The sequence below is a fragment of the Andrographis paniculata genome, unplaced genomic scaffold (assembly GCF_009805555.1).
Source record: "Andrographis paniculata isolate CXL003 unplaced genomic scaffold, ASM980555v1 Contig62END, whole genome shotgun sequence".
Lineage (NCBI taxonomy): Eukaryota > Viridiplantae > Streptophyta > Magnoliopsida > Lamiales > Acanthaceae > Andrographis > Andrographis paniculata.
The window spans coordinates 3,070,936-3,093,527 of NW_026137598.1; the positions used below are offsets into that span (position 1 = coordinate 3,070,936).

Here is a 22,592-nt window from a genome sequence, read left to right on the forward strand (position 1 = left end):
AAAAGGGAGTTTAAGATAAAATTTTTTGAAAAAACCAAAATTTTTCTTGGTCCTCAAATTGAGCACTTAGAAAGTGGATTCTTTATCCACCAATTATACCAAAACGGTATGAAAACAATTTTTATGGATAAATCACATCCGCTAAGTACCCTAATGATCGTCAGAATACTTGATCCAATAAAAAAAATCCATTTAAACCAACAGAAAAAAAATAAAGAAATACTTGGCCCAAAAGTGCTATATTTGAATGTTATATTTTGCCAACAGTACCCGATCTGACATATCATTTGCTATAAATTTATCAGTAAGATTTAGCTCATCATCTACTCGACGGTATTGGAATGAGATTAAACATATTTTTTGCTATCTCCAAAAAACAATTGATCTAGAGTTATTTTACTCAAAAGATTCTCCACATAAATTGATTAGTTTTGCCTATGTAAGATATTTAGCATCATAAAATCAAGTCTCAAACCAGCGACATATTTCTTGTGACCAAATTGTGATTTCTTGGAGGTCGATGAAACAAAATCTAATTGTCACTTCTTCAAATTATGTTGAAATATTAGTAATACATGAAGCTAGTATAGAATATATTTGGTTGAGATCAATAATTTGATATATTCTAAAAAAAATGCGAGTAGCATTTTTCCTAATTCTCACTGGAAAATTATCTTCGCGCGAGTGAGAATTAGCTATCTGCCCTAATTCTCACTCGCGCTACTCACTGGAAAACAAGCTCGAGCTTCTCACATTGCTCACCAAAGAGACATTTCAATTTTTCCGAATTGAACTCCCCGATGCTCGCTGCCGATCATATGCTCTGACGTCACTTCCAAGTAGCACAAAAATCGACTTGAGGTTGAAAATCCTCTTCTGCACGGTTCAAAGAGGCATACCTGACGTTTGTTTTGTAGTTCTGGATGGCTCTGTTTTTATTTATTTGGAGGATGTGGTTTGTTTTACATTCAAAATATCTTTGTTTATTTTGCAGAAACATGTAATGATTGTGAGAGGAACTCTATCATAGCAGGTAAGCTGATTTCCCAAGCATTGGAGTTAAGTAAATTTGTCTTTTCTGCTATTTCATCTCAATCGAGGAACTCTAGGAAACATCGTAGTTCTTAGATACTTGAGGAGTATTTTTTTGTGGGAACCCTAACTTAGATAGCCAATAATATTAGCTAGTTATATAGCTGATTAATTCTATTTTGAAAACTAATGGTTTTCTTTGAGTAAATAAATAATGTTCCTTAAGATAGTTTAGAAACAAAATTTTGAGCACCATTAGATGACTATTTCTTCTGAAACTAGACAGAGTAAACACTAGAAATATATGTAATGCTCACAAATGCAGGGGGTTGGATTTAATATCAGAAAATGATTTGGCTTATGAGGTGTTGAAGATTCTTTTTCATGAATCTTGACAGGATCTGCATTTTATCTCTACCGTTCTTTTGGTATTAATTTGAGAGTTAGTTGCCCGAGACCGGTGGTAAGCAAACTGCTGTTGTCAAGGAGAGAATATGAGGTTGATTTTGACATGTAATGTCGTATTAAAAGCTTCAGGCCAGGGCTTACCCTCCATAGTGAGGTTTTGGGGGAACCACTTGAGCTGAGTCTTGAATAGTTGAAGTTGTGCCATCGCTCTCTAGATACTGGATGGCTAGACAAAGAGCAAAAGAGTTTGTATTGAGGATGCTTAGAAACTAATATGTGTGGTGTGAATGTGAAAATGAGATAGATTGTAAATTTTGTAGAATCTTAGGTATCCGTCATTTCATTGCCGAATAAGTCCTGCAGACACAACCGAATCACACCAAAACATAAGTTCTATAAATTTTATCTATCTTTAATGGTTATATGTATATAGCTTTTTTTGTGTTTTTGTGTTTTTTTTTTCCTTGCATTTTATTGATTCTTGGAATAGAAAGATTGTATTAATGGATGTGGATATTGAAAACAGATACTGAATAAAAGAGCAATTGAAGCATCAGATCAGGAAAGGCCCATTCCAGACCTTCGTGTCAGAGATATTGTGGAAATAAAAATGGTAACAAATCATCTTGATTTTTAGTTATATCTTCAGTATGGACACATTTGTGCTGCCAACACTCCCTGATTTGTTTGACATGTGAACTGGAGATATAATTTATTCTGTATAGGAAGTCCCAAAAAATAGGAAAAGGGTGTCTATATATAAAGGTATAATTATTTCAAAGTAAAATGTTGGCATCCACACCACAATTTGGATTCGGCGGAACATTGCTGGTGTAGGGGTTGAGACTGTGTTTCCCATGTATGTATTCATTCTTGAGGAGTTTTATTGCACATAATTATTTTGTTGCAGCAATCAAACATCTCTTTGAATAGTAATGCTTATGTGTCCAATGAATAGTTGACTTTATTGTAATAATGAATTATCATTAGCTAACGATTTACAACAAGACTTTTTGTTCCTATACCTAAAAGAGATTTCTCTTATTAAGATTTCTCTTGACTCGGTTTTTCAATCGAAATCCTCTTATACGATGGCCCAGACTTGAATATTTGCCACAATTTATTTTTACCCTTTGGTTCGTCCTCCACCTTAGCTTTTTCTTTATCTCGAAACTGATGTTGATACTCCATTTCCTTCTCACTGTTCTTCTGCCTAACTTTCTGCTTCTGATAGAATCGAGCAGCACACTCGTAAGCCTCATACAACAAACTGATATCCAACACAGATAAAGCTTCTTGAATCATCTGCTGCAACCCATCTACAAAATGATCAACTCTATCTCGCTCACAGGAAAAGTAGTCAGGAACCTACATCTCCAGCTCATTGAACTTTACAAAATAGTCCTTTAGTGACATAGAACCCTGCTTCAAGTCCAGAAGCTCTTGCTTCTTTGCTTTTCGAACATGTGACGGTATAAACCTAGCTTTTAATTTTGCTTTGAACTCATCCCAAGTCATATCCACTTGGTCCACTTCCGCAGCTTCCTCACCTAACCACCACCGATTTGCTCAACCTTCCAAGAAATAAGCCCCGATATTGGCTCGTTGATCTGGTGGAACCTGAACAACACGAAATATCTTTTCCATCTTCTCAATCCAAAACTCAAGAACTCCAGGCTCTACGGAACCAGAATATGTTGGCGGGTTATACCGCATCACAACATCAATAAAACTCCTCTGTTGAGGCATCATCGCAGCCATAAACTGCCGGAAGAAAGCCTGACTAGGTGCCTTTATTGGTACATGCTTTGGTACAGGATATTGTGACTCATCAGGCGAAGGATCTAGCTCTGGGCCTCGAATAGCCCTACGTAAACCATCACCTCAAAAATTCGACATATTGCCCCCCGACTTCCCTGATTCAATATCAACTCAGCAACACAACTAAACAAGGCATAACATTAAAATATAAACCACATTAACATGAATGCACCCAAAAAACTTAAACCTCGCCAAACCAATTCAATATCATCATTATTTTTAAAACCTTTTTAATCCAAAGAGCCAAAATCTACCAAACCTATGCTCTTATACCAACTTGTAACACCCCCAGTTTGCTTATACTGGAAATGCTACTGCCATACTGCATAATGAGGTCGTCAGCTCCTACTTCGGGCCCCAAAATACAGTATTAAGGCTAAAATTAACCATAAAAGCGCATTTGAATAACTTGGCATATAACTTCCTCGCACGTAGTGTATTTAGTGTCACATGCAAATGTTTCGCATATGTCTTTTTATCTGGAGAATATACCAAGATATCATCGATAAATATCACCACAAACTGATCGAGGTATGGTTGAAAAATTCGATTCATTAATTCCATAAACGTAGCTGGGGCTTTGGTCAAGCCAAAGGACATAACTGTAAATTCATAATGACCGTATCTAGTGTGAAAAGCTGTCTTAGGAATATCATGCTCTGAAACCCTTAGTTGATAATATCCAGACCTCAAGTTAATATTGGAGAATATACTTGCACCTCTCAGTTGATCAAATAGATCATCAATTCTCGGAAGAGGATATTTGTTCTTTACCGTTACTTTATTCAGTCCACGGTTGTCAATACACAACCTCAAGCTTCCATCTTTCTTTTTCACAAATAAAACTAGAGCACCCCAAGGTAACGTACTAGGACGAATGTAACCTTTATTGTATCTGTGTGAGGTAAGAGATTTGAAGGAAGGGGAGCAGCGATTGCAAAATATTCATGTGGTTCGAGATTTTCCTGATGTATTTTCTGATGATATTCCTGGTATGCCACCAGCTCGTGAGGTGGATTTTACTATTGATATTGTGTCAGGCGCCGAGCCAGTATCAAGAGCCCCATATCGCATGGCATCGTTAGAACTTGCTGAACTTAAATTGCAACTACAAGAATTACTAGATAAAGGTTACATTCGTCCTAGTACGTCACCTTGGGGTGCTCCATTTTTATTTGTGGACAAGAAAGATGGAAGCTTGAGGTTGTGTATTGACTACCGTGGGCTGAATAAAGTAACGGTAAAGAACAAATATCCTCTTCCGAGAATTGATGATCTATTTGATCAACTGAGAGGTGCAAGTATATTCTCCAAGATTGACTTGAGGTCTGAATATTATCAACTAAGGGTTGCAGAGCATGATAATCCTAAGACAGCTTTTCGCACTAGATATGGTCATTATGAATTTACGGTTATGTCCTTTGGCTTGACTAACACCCCGGCTGCGTTTATGGAATTAATGAATCGAATTTTTCAACCATACCTCGATCAGTTTGTGGTGATATTTATCGATGATATCTTGGTATATTCTCCAGATAAAAAGACACATGCAAAACATTTGCGTGTGACACTAAATACACTATGTGCGAGGAAGTTATATGTCAAGTTATCCAAATGCGCTTTTATGGTTAATTTTCGCCTTAACACTGTACTGTGGGGCCCGAAGTAGGAGATGACGACCTCATGATGCAGTGTGGCGGTAGCATTTCCAGTATGCGCTTTTATGGTTAATTATTTCATGTTTTTAGTAGAAGTTTACTATAGTAAGATTTCAGTGTGATTTTTTCTGTTTCTTGTTCATTTCCATCATAGCCTGTTCTTTTCTGTAAAGTTGTAACCTACAAAGGAACTCAATAAGATTTAGTAACTAACCAACAACCAATCTTGTTCTTTCCAAATCAACTGGTTATTTAATATGTTGGTACATATAAACCTTAGGAAAGAAAGAATGTAGTGCCTGCCTATATCAGTAATTATGGTTAAGGGAGATTCAACCTTTTTTTGTCCAAAATTTGCTCAATCTTGTTATGTGTGGGACTCCCACCTTTAGAGAGATGTGCCTTTCCTAGCTTCCACTCAAACTTCCCCACAATGGTAATCCAATTCTCCTTTACCAAACAGATTACCCCACTTCATGAATCTGTGTATGGGGTCATGATGTGTCTCATAATAATACTAGCCTGTATATAGAAAACATTGTGCACGCATCAAATCTGATTATTTCAGTTTAATAAATTTTCTTCACAGTTAATCTTTCTGCGCCTATTTCAGTTTTTATTTTACTCTCAAAGCTATGATCTTATAATCCTTTGTCTTGGTTGTTTCTTATTGTAAATTTGAGATTAGTTTAAATTATTACTTATAGAATAAGTTAATACTATTGTGGTAATGTATAGTGTAGCTTTATTTATTTAGAAATTAATTTAGTGATAATTCTGAAAAATAGGTAATATACAAGATTGATTAAGAGTTGGACCCCAAAATGATCTTTTTCATTAAAATATTTGAACTTGAAAACCTTGGATTAATTATTTATAGTTATACCATATTGCATTTGCATATAACGTTCAGTTTGACGAGTTTACATATACTAGCTCTAATAGTGTAATACTTTAAAATTCATGTTGAGTTTCACTTGAATAAATATATTCCATTATAGTTTTTTCAAGATAAGCATTTCCTAGCATAGCAACTGCTTATTTGAGCATCAAGCATTGTTTTTATGCCCGACTTTAGAGGATTGCCATTGCCATAAACAAGATACTCAATTGTTCTTCTAACATGGCTCTTTCTTTGGTGTTTTTAAATTTTTATACATTAACATGCCTATCCTTAACTAGTTTCTTATATATCATTACTAAGGATGTGTGGAAATATCTTATTGATTTTTTTTTTTTTTTAATTAACTTTGTTAGAATCGATTTGGATAGCCAAAGCTAGATTGAGCATATAGTTCTAAACATGATTTTGTATTTTGGATGTAAATTTTTAATGCTTTTTTATGTTAAATGAATAGAGCAGTTGAACAAGATTGATGGTATGCGGTGGACTTGTAAGTTCTTATACTAATATATATATAATATTGTTATTAGCCAATCTTTCCATTGCATATGAGTAGATAGAGATAGTGTTTCATTGATATCACTACCTGTTCTCGGAACCATATGCTGCTAATGATGGCTGACCGAATATCTTAAATTGTATTGTAGTTTGCATATTGTTTGTTGACCTTATTTTATTCGTGGGAAGAAACCAGAATTCTAAAGACATACATTCAGACAGAGAGCCTGACAGACAGCTCTAGATAGCTCAAGAATACAAGACAAGGAAAATGTTGCGATTTGTGTTTGTCTGTTGTGTGTATTCATGCCTTGAATTGAATGCACAAATAATCTCATCTCATTTCATAGATCTATTTTGGTTTACTGTTCTTTAGTGCCCTGGTTGGGTAATATATGAGATGAGATGATTGCAGTATATATATGATTTATACTGTTTTATTTTATTTATTTTACAGCATAATTAATTTACTTTTTTTTTTATAGATAAAATTCAACATTAAATGCCTTTTTTTGGTGTAATTAATGTTTGAATTTGTAAAAAATGTACTTGGGGATGAATAAGTTTTTGTTAAGAAAAATAAAAAATTAAATGGTTTTTATATACCTCTGTTTTGTAATTATAAGCAGCCTAAGTATTATACTTTTTAACATATAAAACCAGTGAGTATTATATGCAATGATCCTAATTATTTGAAGGTCTTAATTAATTAATCTTGCTTTACTTGCTATTAGTTTTTGTTAATTTTCCTTTTAAGCATTACATTTTCAGTCAGATTATCAAATTTATGTGCATATCTTGTTTATATATTGCTTTCAGTTTAGTGCATGTGTATTTGTATGTATGTATTTAAAAATGGGTCATTTTATTGGCTAAAATTAATAAAAATTGTCAGTGTCATAATTAGTTGTGTTTAGTAGTATTTAATTTTTATTCAATTCTTAGATTCAAATATTTTAAATTTTATTTTACTATTTTTAGATGTTCCTAAAATTTGTTGTAGAAGATGAGTGGCGTTCAAAGGTCCTGGATGTACAATAGAATGTCTAATGGCATTCTCAATACAGAGTATATTTCCGGAGTTGAGGGTTTTATTCAATATTGTCTCACTAACCCAGACGTCACAAAAATTAATGGGAGGATTAAATGTCCTTGTAAACGCTGTAAAACTGCAAGGTTTTTACCTCCAGACGATGTACAATTTCATTTGTTGTCGAGGGGGTTCATACAATATTATGAGAGGTGGACTTGTCATGGTGAGCATCATGATGGTAGTGGCACATCACATGCATTAGATAACTCAATACGTGATGCAATGAATGATGCTAGAATAGGTAATTACACACAAATGGTGATGGATGTTGTGGGGCCAGAATTTGTTTCCCGAATGGATGATGAAGAGCCAAACGCAGAGGAAAAAAATTGTATGATCTTTTGAGTGCTGTAGATAAGGAATTATGGCCAGGTTGTAGGAAAGCAACCTTGCTCTCTACAGTTGCTCGAATGCTTACCATAAAGGCTGACTTCAATTTGCTTGAGAAATGGTTTGATGTACAATGCCAACTACTGCGTGATATAATGCCAGAGGGAAATTGCTTTGTTAATAACTTTAATGAAACAGAGAAGTTGATCGAGGGATTACTTCTCCCCATGGAGAAAATCGATTGCTGTCAATTTGGATGTATGTTGTACTGGCGGGATGATGTTGGTCTATTCAATTGAAAAATAGGTGAAAAAGCCCCGATACAAAAAGAAGAATGGAAATATATGTACCCATTCGTTATATGTTTTATTTTCCATTGACACCAAGGCTTAAACGGTTATATATTTCCGCTTAGACAACTTCTTTAATGCGGTGGCATGCATCTCATCGACATGCTAGTTTGGATGATATGTGTCATCCTTGCGATTCTGCAGCTTGGAAACATTTTGATACGACATATCCTTCATTTGCCTCTGAGACTAGAAATGTGAGGTTGGGACTTTGCACAGATGGGTTCCAACCATTTGGGCAATCTGGGAAACAATATTCATTGTGGCCGGTTGTGATTACTCCCTATAATCTTCCTCTAAATATGTGTTTGAAGGACGAGTATCTATTTCTATCACTTGTTGTACCGGGTGGTGCTAATCCGAAACAAAAAATAGATGTGTATCTTCAGCCATTGATAGAGGAGTTGAAGAATCTTTGGAATGTTGGTATTGAAAATTGGGATGCTTCAAGTAAATAAAATTTTAATATGTGGGCTGCCTTAATATGGACGATTGGTGATCTACCAGCATATGCGATGATGTCCAGGTGGGGAACATCGGGGAAAACAGCTTGCCCAGTTTGTCAAGATCAACTTAAATCTTATCAACTTCCTATTGGTTCTAAACAGTCTTGGTTTGATAGACAGTTTTTGCCCGAAGATCATCCATATCGACTTGACAAAGAGAAGTTCAAAAAGGGGGTAGTTGATTTCAGGCTGCCACCTCGTCGGAGAACTGGAGTTGAGCAAATTTATGAACTTGAAAGCCATGGATTTAGAAAGGTAACATAAATTACATCATAACACCTTCATTTGCATAACTTTCTTAATTTTTCACATATTAAAATATATATTTTGATTTGTATAAAGGTAACTGAGAAAGATGATGAAACAAACAAGAAGTTATGAAAATAATGTGGATGGTGTAAAAAGAGTATTTTTTGGGACCTTCCGTATTGAAAATACTTGCTCATTCTCCACAATCTCGATGTGATGCACATCGAGAAGAATGTATTCGAAAATATTTTCAATACAATCATGGATGTTAAGGGAAAAACAAAAGATAATGCAAAAGTGCGAGCAGACATGAAAACTTATTGTGATAGAAAAGAACTTGAGTATGATATAGTTCGACAGTTCTATCCTAATGTGGCGTACACTTTGGAAAAAGTCCATCGGAAGGAGTTCTTAAATTGGGTTGAGAAGATAAAGATGCCTGGTGGATACATGTCAAACTTGGGTAGATGCATAAATATGAAGAAGCTTAGTATGTTTGGCATGAAAAGCCACGATTGTCATGTTTTTATGCAAAGACTTATTCCTATTGGGTTCCGTGAGTTATTGCCTAAAAATATATGAGAATCATTGACTGAACTGAACAACTTCTTTTGGCGGCTGACATCAAAGGTGATTACGGGAAATGATATGGAGAAATTGAGCAAAGAGATTCCAATTATCCTCGGCAAGTTGGAGACCATTTTTGTCCCTGGCTTCTTTGATAGCATAGAACATTTACCAATCCATTTGCCATATGAAGCTCGTGTCGATGGTCCCGTCCAATTTCGTTGGATGTATCCCTTTGAGAGGTATTTTTAAATTTTCAATACAAGTTAGATAAAACTACCATTCTTAATACTTTTCTAATTGTAGATTTCTAAATCGTTTAAAACGGATGGTAAAGAATAAAGCACAAGTTGAAGGTTCCATATGCAATGCCTTCCTAGTACGTGAGGCATCCTTTTTCTGCTCACATTACTTTGAGCAGCATGTATTGACATGGACTAGGAATGTGCCGAGGCAAGATGATGGAGGTCCAACATTGAATCGATCTATCAAAATTGCTACTTTTAACCATCCCGTTCGTTTACAAGGAAAAAGAAAAAGGCGATTCCTAACTATGGTGGAGAGAAAAACAATTCATAAGTATTTTCTGTTGAACATTCCTGAAGTTGAACATTTTATTGGGTAAGTCAAATTTATAAGTCATTTAAATTATTTGAAGATATTAACGACATTAGTTTTGGTAGAAAATTTGAAGAGATTCTAAGGGCAGAAAATTTAAAGAGATTCTAAGGGCAGAAAATCCCCAAATTACCGATGCACAATTAAGTGTTGAGACAAGATAACTTTGTCTCATGGTTTGTTAGATATGTAAGTGTAATCTCATAACATTTTAGGTTATGAATAATTTAAATAACTCTTGTTTAACTATGTCACTTTGAAAATACCTATTGATGTAGGCATCACAAAACGAAGAGCTTGATTGTATATTTAGAGACATTGCACATGGTTCATTGATTGAAGTTGACACTTACACTATCTGCTTCGTAAATGGATATCGTTTCCATACTGAGAATTAGGGTTCCACAAAAGAAACATACAACAGTGGGGTATCCATAGACGGTGGTTGACTCAAATATTATGGAAACATTGAAGAAATTTTGGAAATAGAGTTCCCAGCACTCCCAATAAAATGATGTGTTCTTTTTAAATGTAATTGGTATGATCCTACGATAGGTGTGGGTACAAAAAAACATGATAGATATAACCTAGTAGTGATCAACAAAAGGAAGCACCTCCGAACAGATAAGCCATTTATTTTGGCAATGCAAGCATCGCAAGTATCTTGCATCTCGTTTTCAAGTACAAAAAGAGACAAAGATGATTGGCTTGCAGTTTGTAAGGTTAAGCCACGCGGTTGGATTGAAATAAAAAAGGAGATAAAAAGATGATGATTGAACATGAAACTTATCAAGACCCCACAGTATAGACATGGGGCATTGAAATGGTTAGTAATGCGGAGGATTTCAATATGGCGGTTGTTGGTGGTGAGAGTGGCATCCCATTGGTTTAGTCTAATTATTCGGTTGATGAAGAGGTGTATATAGAAAAAATTATTATTTGAGTCGACAACTGATAAAGAAGATTCTGATAAGTAGTGCGAAATAATATGTTTTTAAATAATTGGTATGCATACTATGTTATATATATATATATATATTGGTAATACTATTTAGACTTATTCAATTGTGTATTAACAATATAGATGTCTCAAGGTCACGCTTCAGATCAGATGCAAAGGGATATTGTTGAGGCCCTTCGACTTGTTAGAGCCCGAAAGGGTCAGGGTGAACACCGTGATGACGCACCAACTTATCCAGATGATGACTCAGGTATTTATGAAGAAATTTAGATATGATCATTTTTTATTTATTTTTCTATTAAGGTCGTAAGTGTGTCCTATATTGTAGGCTCATATGCTTTTATTTAATTTTTTCCACCAAAATCCTAATTGTGTGTTATATATATTGTAGGCTCCTTTGCTTTTATTTAATTTCCCACCAAAATCGTAAATGTGTGTTACATATATTGTAGGCTCACGATCAAGGGTACCTAATTCAGTTCTATGGATGCAGAAGCTTCTAGTAAGTATTGAACGTCATAAATATAAGTTAATAATGCATATTGATATTAATTATTTATATCTTTATTGTAGGTTCCGCTCCGCCTCCAACTTCATCCACTACTGCAGCATGGTCTTCAATCATTGTTCAAGATGATGGCAGGTTTGGAATTATTCAAATTGAATGAATCTTTTTCTTTTTTAAAACATTAATTCTTATAATTTTAATATCATTAATGTTTCAGCCTATTTTGGCCACGTAGTGTTACTAGTAAATTTTGTAAAGTGTTTCAATCTAACGTGAATAAGGATGAAATCACGTTGAGGAAAGTTCCATCAATCACAAAAGAACTATATTGGAAAGAATTTAAGGTATGTAGGTATAATTTTTAAATATAATGTGGTACTTTATTACACAGAGGTATTAAAGTATATGCGTCTAACATCAAATATAAAAATATATTGTTTGGGACTCTTCAGTGGATGGTCAAGTCAAGGAGAAGTTCAATTCCAAGGCTGTCAATGTATATGGTCAGTGGATACATGATATTAGATCTGAACGGAGGAGAAAGCTGGAGGAGCAAATTGATGTGACAATGCTGGCCGAGTGGCGAAGAATTTGGTCATCTGATGCTGCAAAACAAAAATCTGATACAACAAAAAAGAATAAGCGTCGTGGGAATATGACTGGTCGTGCTGAGTCGACGCACATTGGTGGCTCGCGATCTTTTACGGAGTCAGCGCGAAAGGTAGTATTTCTTTGTTTAGTTATTAACATTGATTAATATTTTTTTAGATTTAATTATTAATTTTTTTATCATTTGCAAATATTTAGGGGATGAATAAGGTTGGAACCTATAAGTGGGCAAGAACACAATTGCGCCACATTTATTAATGCGAAAGCAACTAAAGTAGCTGTGAGTTGATTTCCATTATCGTTTTCATAATTCTTTCTAAATAAAAATATTTTATTGTTTAAATTTTGTTGGGGAATGGATTGTTTATATTGTTAGACAAGTTCATTTAATATTTTTTGTTGTCATGCATTCTTTATTATTAAGTTGCAGATGAATTTTAGTGGGATTCTTATGATAACCTAAATTTTAATTTGGTGTTATCATTGTGCTGGTTGGCATAGGTTTATTATTCATCTTTAGGTTGGTTGGTAGGTTAAATTGGTGTTATTATTATGTTTATGATTCATTCTAAATAAAAATATTTTATTGTTTAAATTTTGTTGGGGAATGGATTAATTATATTGTTAGACAATCTCATTTTGTACTTTTTGTTGTCCTGCATTCTTTATTATTAAGTTGCAGAAGAATTTAGTGGGATCTTATCATAACTTAAATTTTTATTTGGTGTTATTATTATGTTGGTTGGCATAGGTTTATTATTCAATCTTTAGGTTGGTTGGTAGGTTAAATTGGTGTTATTATTATGTTTGTAGTTTTAGTATTAAATGTGTTATTTTTTTAGTTAAATTGGACATGTGCTTTACGTTAACTTTTCTTTGATGTTGTAAATTAAGTTGCACCAAAAGTAATCGTTTATTGATCTTAATATACTTCAAGAGCAGGAATTTTGTTTTGTACTGATTGATTGAGCTCATGATTAAAGGATTAACATAAGGCACTAAAAGTTATAGATCTATTGAAATATTGACTTTAATTGGATTTGGTTGCCTCCTTCCGAGCATTTATTGGGGCATGTAAATTTTAGTGTTGAAGTCATATGCATTGCCACCATATTGTTGTTGTTGTTGGTTGTTGTTGTTATTGTTATTATTATTATTATTCATTTGTATCAAGTATTTTTATGATTTTGTTTGGAAACTAACATGGTATTCATCTAAATTATTTTCAGGATGAAGTGGATGTTATTGAAGCACACCTGACTCAACAAGGAAATACGTCATATGATCCAGATAATGTATTCCTCACCGTAGTGCCCCGTGACAAGAAAAATCGCATTTATGGGTTGGGGTCATTAGGTGTGACTGTTCCTCCTCGACCATCATCCTTCTGCACTGATGGTCGTACTCCGGGCACATTTATTCTTGAGGAACGATTGACAAAGATGGAGTGCGAGTTGAGTGAGTTGAGGACTGATCTTGCCGAGGGACGTAGTCAATGGGAAGTGATGCAACAACGTGTCACAAATATGGAGAACCAACAACGAGCCATATACGATTTGAACTTGACCATTATGGAGCAATTACGACATATGGGAGCCCCATCCATTCATAGGTTCAAACCCAATTCAAATGGTGGTAGTGCTCCGTTGTTTTGGTATGATATTATGGTAACTTGAATTAGATTTATACATTTTTCTGATATGTGCTACTTGTTGTACTGATACTAAATACATTGTGTTTTTGGTCTATTGACACTGTTTAAATTTGAAAATTTTATATGATTTCAATTAGTTCTTGTATCTTTGACGAGATATATTAATCCAATTATTAAATTTTATTGATTATGGAGGATTGAATTAATATTTGTGAGATAGATATTGAAAAAAAAAATTGACAAAAAATGAGCAAAACAAAAAATTGCGACGGCATAAGCAATAGTTATATTCTCTCGCAATTTGCTATTCTATTTGCAACGGATTTTGCAACATAGATATTCTTTTTTAAAATGCGTTTCGAAAACTTGCAACAGAATTAGCAACAGATCTTTTCCATTACATTGCACTATGATAACAATATATTTCTGTAGTAAAATTCCGTAACAAAAAATTTTCACAGTGGATTACTACAATAATATTTACTACAACTTCCACTTGGTCGCAATTTCCATTGTAATTGAAAGTTATGACAGAAATTTTTTCAGTTGTAATGAAATTTTTCCTTAGTAATTTGTAATGTTTTTTGTAGTGCGAAAGAAGAAGATTCCAATTCCAAGTCGTATCCTCTAACTAACTTTTTTGTTTCAAATTGTATGTATTTTGATGCGATCCAATTTACCAATAATTTTCAATTACATATATGCTCTATGTGATTGAATTTATATAGAAAAGAAAAAAGAAAAAAAGAAAAAAGACAAGGAAGAAGAAGACGGGCAGAAGGCGGAGAGTATTTATAAATAAATATAAATAAATTGTGGCATTTGTGAAATAAAAAAAATAAAAAAAAAAAGAAGAAAAAGACTGCAAAAGGGAAGGGAAGAAAAGAAAAAAAAAATTGGTGAAGAAGAAGAAAAGGACACAAAAAGGAGGGGAAGAAAGAAAAAAAAAAAAACAAAATTTGGTAAAAAAGAAAGAAGAAAAAAAAGACGATGACGAAGAAGAATGTGGAGGAAAGAGGACTATTGGGCGCGCAATCGGAGTCATTGGACGGTTGTCGACGGCGGCGGGACGGTAGTCAAGTGCAGGCGGTGGTAGAGGTAGAAGAAGACAATGTCAGTGGATGGTGTGAGTTGGTAGAAGAAGAGAAAGGAGACGACGTCGACGTCTGTGAGAGAAAGGAGAAGGAGGGAGAATGATATTTAATTTGAAATTTAATTTAAGAATAAAACAAATGTCTATCGGTCAGTCTATGTAAATATTTAACACCGGTAACTACATTTAAAAAAAAAAAAGATAAGTGTGCAACGTTTTAAAAATTACAAGTAAATTATATAAAATTTTCAAACCACGAGGTGTTGTCAAGTAAATTTAGCAAATTACATGAAAATTTTATGCTATTTGTCAAATAAAAATTTATAAACAGTCTCATCTTAAAAAATAGTAGGGTATTTATATATGAAAAGCTATACAAACAGGCCCATGATGTTTATATATAATAAGACATTAATTTACAATTTATTAACAACCGCTATCCAAATGGACGGATCCTCAGTCCCTTTCTCTATTCCCTCTCATCAAAACTGATATATATATATATATATATATATATTTATATTATTTGTAAGTATATATGATATCCCTTGTTATGGGACGGGATTCTCATAATCAACTCTCTCCAACGAGCGTCATTTAAGATCATGTATAGATACATAGGTGTATAGGTGTGTATCCATAAAGCTTACGTGTACTTTTAAAAAATTTCATATTATTTATCAATTTTATTATTTTCATAATTTTTTAAAACTCCAAAAAAATCTGTGAACAAATGGAATTAATCAATCACTCGGTCACTAATTTACAATACACTCTAAAGCTGGTTGTCGGGCTTTGTAAAGATTATAGTAACCTCGACATTTTACACATTTGAGAATGAATAAATTTTGATTGATTATACACACACACACGCACACACGCATACTTGCAATAACAATCTTCCGTTTAGTACTCTCATAGACTCGTCATTTTTCACAATACTCTAAACCTTATAGGATAAGGGTAAAAACACAACTAACCATTGTCCCTTTTTGCCAGCTTGGTCGGGATCTTTCTTTACTTCGATACAGAGTCGGAAGACACCAAACCCGAATGCGACTATTGCTCGCCACCAACCGCAGCCACAACAAGAAGAATATTGTTGATCACACAGACGCGACGATTAGGGAAGCACAGAAATTCCAATTTGAAATGGATACAAAAATTAAGAGCCACAAACCGAGGGAAGCAAAACCGATCGAGATGCTAGCGGCACAACAGCCTAATCCAGCCATCGCGTAATGCCGTCTTCACCTAGAGCTGCAAGGACCTCAATGCGTACGTCCAGCACAGCCTGGGAATCAGGCATTGATACACAAATATGTTATATCAAGAAAGGTAGTCGGGCTTGTGTGTGTATCTAATCCCGTGAAGTATCAAATTCTCATTTGTATCACGGATTGCAGAAATATATTGTTTCAAGTCATTGAACTTGCAAAAAATACATGCAGATCTCAGATATTTTTCCTATTTTGAAAATTATTGAACTGAAATTATAAACATTTTCATACAAGTAATCCAATTTGAGTGTGGTAAATAAATAATGAACACACAGCAAGTCTTCGTGGCAAATAAATGGTAAACAATAGTTAAATGATACGTTGGATACTTGTAGAAAATTTAGACGTAATGAACTAATTTAAGTGTGTAAGTTAAGCAATGGCCTTTTCTCTCTGGAACTCCAAGATTCGACAATTTTTAGCAGATTTGAAAATAGTGTCGTTCCAGGACTGAAGAAGACCTTTCACACTAATATATTATTAGTATGGGAATTACATTGTCCGGTGCAAAATGACGATGATAGTTACTATGGAAATCGCTACTAATAGACATGATGAAAGGTCTAAGAGAATCACACGAGAGAAATGAACGTACTTGTGCATTTCGGCAGTTCACCAGTCTACACTCTTCCAAGGAACCACCTTCAAATTTCCAACCCTCCCAAACATCAAAGCTGTAACTAGCAAATACGAATTCCATCCTTCTGTTTATCTGCAAAGCCAAAACAAAATCTCCGACATATGTTACCATGTATGTCGGACTAGATTTTATAAGCTCATTCATTTATCCACCCAATCATTTATTTTTTTTGCAATAGATAAAACCCTCAATTGATTAGGTGAATTGTGATTTATGGGGCTCATGAAATGTGATTAGAAAAAATAGTGCTGTGGGATAATTTTATCCGACTAAATGAAATAACATGTCCTTCGTGATAATGATTTATTAACTTAGACCAGTACCTGCAACAGCTTTCCTCCAGCAGTGAATGATCTAAAACCAATGGTATCCTGCAAAATACAGCAATGTAAGAAATTGATCAGCTTCTACATGAGCAGATGTAGTCAGAACATTATTAATATTTCATCTACATGCCTTGCTTTTAAATGCAACCAGGAACTGGGCTGCAGGATCCCGTTTCACTACATTTGACATTGTGTCAAGGAACCAACCGCCACCTTTAACTCTTTGCCTCGAGACATAAAGACCAGGAGGATCTTTTGCATGCAAAGCTATTATATAACCATCTTTCAGAAGTTCACCAGATCTCCTCCTAAGTTCTACACTCGATTTCAAGAGCAGCTCTGGAGATACTTCCATTTGTGAGACAGCCGATAGCTTCCTGTTCCTTGAATCTTCAGAAGAATGGAGATGTGAACTAGAGGTCAACACTTGATCTGCGCTACTGATGGTAGCATCATCTTCCCTGTAAGACGTACTTTCCTTTTCTGAAGTCAATGGATCATCTGCTTTATTTCGAGATTTTAGTCGACCCAGCCTCCTTCTAGCCTTCTTACTTGATCTGCTCCTATTTGTTTCAGATCTACTTGAAGTACTTTGAGACAAAACAGAGCCTTGATTTTGAGAGGAAGCCTCCATGGACTTATTAACAGCGTTTTTCAGGGGTCTTTCGGCTGCCATCTGAATATCTTCAGCCAATGTTTCACCCACTGTAGCCTCGAATGAAGTTTCATTCTCTATCATATGAGTTGGTTCGTTTTCATACACAATCTCACTTTCCACCTCTTCTTCCTTGTCAGATAAAGCAGATTTTGGAAATGTATTATCAATAAAGAACTGTTGCAGTACTGAAATAGCCTTCTCCCTTATCTCCATCCAGACTTCTTCACTAAAGTCGGCACTACGGGGAAGTATCAAAACATTGGGCATCTCTCTAACCTGAAAGAAGTTAATACATTATCCAGTTAGCGAAAGGCAGGAGAAAATAGAACCACAATAACCACCAACCACTAAAAGAGCTCTTTCTAAAGCAATGCACTTTAATCAAATTCTAAACAATGATTATTCACTTAGAATGTAATGGACTTGCAGAAATTATTTAGCACTTTAACTAGATAATCAAATTATGCAATCCCTTGTAGACCACTAGGTGCAGAGCAAGCAGAATAGAGTACTGAGAATGCATTTTTAGATTTTATGTGCCACAATATGTTACTTGCACTCAGAAATATGTATAAATTGAACACACAGAATTGTGGATAAAAAGAAAGCCAACCAGTGCTTATTCCCCAGTTCCGGGCATTGATATGTTTAATGCAGATGAAAAGCCAAACCAATCCAAGTAAAGAACACGTATAGTATAGTATAATCATGTGGAGTCTTCAAGGATGAACAAACGTTCCATGCCTCTGGCTCCATTGTATCAATAAAAATCAAGATCATGCTTTCAAACACATCAATGCAAAATAAAACTTTATGGTTTTATCAAGTCAACGCTAGCAAAGAGGACCATCATCCCCACAGCCAAAGTTATATATAGCATTACTGAGACTTTCCCATGACCAAAAGGGCAAGGGAAATTCCCAACGGACAAAGAAGTTTTAGAAGAAAACATGCAAGCAAAAGGGCATGAAACTTCTGAACTGCATTTCTACAATGCATTCATACCCTAAGACTATCATCATACCCATGCCTCCATCCATTGTGGTCCTTCAGCACCATCCAGAGCACATCCTGCAAGCTTGCCTTCAATCAAAAGTTGTTTCACAGAACAATCATCCAGAAGCTGGCTGCTCCCGGTATTTACCAGAAATGCCCCTTCACACAGAGAACCATATATCACCTCATGAGGGAGATGGCTTAAAGAAGCAAGAAGTGAAAATCCTCAGGGGAAACAGTTAAATGATACCAGGTTTTATATGCTGCAAACAACTCGCATTAAGAATTTGAATAGTGTCGTTAGTCAGCGAACAGTGCAGCGAAATGAGGTCACTTGCAGCTAGCAAGTCATTAAGTGTATCCATTCTTCTGGCAGCAGCAGGGAATCTCAAGGAAGATCTTCTTAACATACCATTTCCCTGCATAAAGATGTAAGGAACAAAACCAAACATCCAACAATTAACAAAAGTAAAACAAAACAAAACAAAAAACACTGCATTAATGTCTCTAATATTTCATCTATAAGTTGTATCGCACCAATAATGTCATTGATGTCTCGGTGTAAACACATACAAAAGTCTAACACAGTTCATTAATAACAATGATCTAATAAAGATGCCCAAGAAAACCAAAACATCTCATGTTTCTGCAATCAAAATCATATGCTTAAAGCATTCCATACTAAGGCAACTTCATCACATGGAATTGCTGAGTAATTAGATTAAGGGAACAAGCATCAATTATGCAATTTTACTAAAAACTTAACCACCCATAATATATAGGATCATAAGCAGACATTCATATTTCATGAATAATGTAAACATCAAACCATTTCAACAAGCAACTTAATTCAATCCAACTAATTCATCAAATTAAGATACTCAAATTTGAGAAAAGACCAAAAACCCGAATAAGATAGCATTTATAGTTTACAGTAAACTACAAACATCATTAATGCCAGTAACGCTTAGCACTAAATCCAGTAAAACTAAACTTCAGATTTCTAACGAAATGGAAAGACAGAAGCAGGTAGATACGAATGTAGCTTCAAATTCAGTACCTCTTGCACGTCAAAGTACAATACACTCATCTTAAACGCCAAGCTCTTATTAGCCAGTGAAGTGGCGGACGCAGATCTACCGACAATCCCCAACACCAATCCACGGCAACGGCGCATCCCGCGGCAGAGCGGCTGCACTGAACCGAGCCACCCTGATGCCGAGAGAGTGTGACTCGACAGCAGATGCGTACGCCTGAGTAGCCCCAAAATCAGCGCCATCACCGTATCCGCCACCTCCTCTGATCTGCTCACATCAACGTGGACCATCCGGTTCAACCCGAGGTCGGCCGCGAGAGCCGACTCGACATCGCGGTCGGAGGATCCGAGGCACAAGATCAACTGCCAGGGGCGAAGCCGGCGGTACGCGGCGCGTGGGAGGAACGACAGAGAATGCAACAAAATCGCGTCCGCCGACTCGATCCGCGACTCTGCCAGTCGACTCAGGGGAACGTGCTCCACCTGCGCCACGCCGGACAAGCATTCCTGCTCGAGCTGTACATCTTCAATGCAATTGAGCGCAACGACTAGAGGTAGTGGTGATTGGGACTGAAGATCGGCGACGCCACGGCGAGGCATCGTCGCCGGAGATCTGTGACGCCGTCGGAAGGAATACTACTTTATGCGCTGCTTAAACATACTGACTGCGTTTGGAGATTTATCGTAAAGGTTTTGGAACGCCGGAGTATTTATATATGATGACGTCATCACCGAAGTAGTTTTGACTCCGACTGCCCTTAGACTTTTTCCTATTTCCAGTTGAACCCATAAATGTTTTTATAATAAGTACTCCCTCCATTCCATCTGCTAAATTGTAGACACGGTATTTTAAAAGGGGTATAATTAGTAGATAATTAAAAATATATTAGTTAAAATAATTATCCGATAACATAAATAATTATAAATTAAAATGAAGATAACTAATTAGTTTAATTAAAATTTTAAAAAAAATAAATTTAAAAAGTTTAAAATAACATAAAAGTGTGTAATCATTTTCCAAAAAAAGAAAGTGACATGGTATGTAGAAGGGACAGAAACGACAGCGTGGATATAATATGTGGCACGGAGGGAGTAAGAAATACCGCACATCAACAACTCGTGCTCTAAACAAATTATAAATATTTGCAAACAAAAAGTATAACACTCCTAGTTTATCATTTAAATTATTTTAAATTTTATACTTATTTTAAATTTTAAATTTAAAAATATAATCTCTGTACATAAATAATATTATTATCTTATTGAGTGCAAATTCGGTATTGATTAATAATATTCCCTATGTCCCATAAGTAAATATATATTTATTTTTTTCAGATAGTTTTAGAAATATTAGTATTATATTGGGATATAGTGGGAATAAAATAGAAATGACTAAAATAACCTTATTAGTATGTGTGATATAAATGTAATAGCATTTGTGTAATATATTGTAAGTTGTAAGTGTATTTGTAATGTTAGGTAGATAATACAGTTACTAAAAAAGAAATGAATACTCTGTTATAGGACGGACTAAAATAGAAAAAAATAAATACTTTGTTATGGGACGGAGGGAGTAATATCTTTATATTATCTTATTGAGTGCAATTTTGGTATTGAACTACTCAAATCAATAAATTGTTGTTTGACCCAATCAGTATATATAATAAAAACATATATGTATATATTATGTTATAGCAAAACACATATTGTGTTATAAATATATTACTCCCTCCGTCCCGTTGGAAGGGTGATGTTTGTTTTTTGCACGTAAATTTTTTAATATTAGTATTATATTGGATTGTAGTAAAAACGACAAAAAAATACCCCTATTAGTATGGTGTAATATAAAAGTAATGACATTTGTGTAATATATTGTAAGTTGAAAAGATATTTATTATGTTATGTAGGTAGTACAATTACTAAATTAGGAAATGGTAACCTTGTTTTGGAACGGACGAAAATGGAAAATGATAACATTTTAATGGGACGGAAGGAGTATGTTGTATATATAGTGTGACCGTAACATCATGAGTTCAAACTCCAACGTTTACAGGTCAATATGTCTTACATGATTCGTTTAATATGACTTATTTTATTGGGCCTAGTTTGCAAAAAATTATGTGTGGTATGAGTTATATGTCGTTTTGAAATCAATATATATATTCTTCTTATGCAACTATGTAATGTGTTACATTCTATTACCTCCGTCATAATTTAAAGTATACAATTTCCATCTGTCTTATTTCAAAATATCTATTTCCTATTTTAGAAAAAGTAATCATACACTAATACTAAAATATCATTAACTTTTATTTAAATTAAAAACGTACACATATTATTATTTTATTCAAAAAGTCAAATGGCAAAACTGTCCAAATCTCTTGTACACTTCCACTAACTAATAAAATACTATTATTTCTTAATATATTATAAAAACCCAAATGACTCCTTTCAAAAGGGACAAAGGGAGTATATTGTATTAACACTTGCTGTGTGAATTATATATTGTAATATATTGTATAATCTACTAGGATGTGTTTACTTTGGATGATTGTGGTAGATAATATTATTTTATATAACCTAATCATGTGTTTATTATGCATTACTATAAGCTATATAAAGTAAAACATTGTATAATGATAATATTATAATAAAAGATTATTAATCTTGTTACGTATGAAAATTATAATTAGGTTAAAAAAGCCCAAGTCAGAAAGGGAGATGGGCCTATAATTGGGTTTGTTAGATCGATCAGGGAGTATTTCGAGAAAATCGGGTGAAATAGATATATTTCTGA

The 22,592-nt window shown here is 34.5% G+C and overlaps 1 protein-coding gene across 2 annotated transcripts; it reads right to left on the reverse strand.

Moving 5' to 3' along the window:
• Positions 1-15,583: 15,583 nt before the first annotated feature.
• On the reverse strand, positions 15,584-20,514 carry LOC127261279 (C-terminal binding protein AN-like). Of its 2 annotated transcripts, none has more exons than XR_007840876.1 (7): positions 19,820-20,514; positions 19,010-19,178; positions 18,788-18,918; positions 17,236-18,039; positions 17,103-17,150; positions 16,735-16,900; positions 15,584-16,153 (listed from the first exon to the last, which is right to left on the reverse strand). XR_007840876.1 is itself a non-coding variant. In XM_051289557.1 (7 exons), exons 1-7 carry the CDS (start codon positions 20,393-20,395, stop codon positions 16,082-16,084), a joined length of 1,917 nt encoding a protein of 638 aa, XP_051145514.1. In that variant the 5' UTR covers positions 20,396-20,510; the 3' UTR covers positions 15,584-16,081. The 2 variants fall into 2 exon arrangements, 1 of the variants encoding a protein (XP_051145514.1); XM_051289557.1 differs by having other exon boundaries at positions 16,735-16,851; positions 19,820-20,510.
• Positions 20,515-22,592: the final 2,078 nt, after the last annotated feature.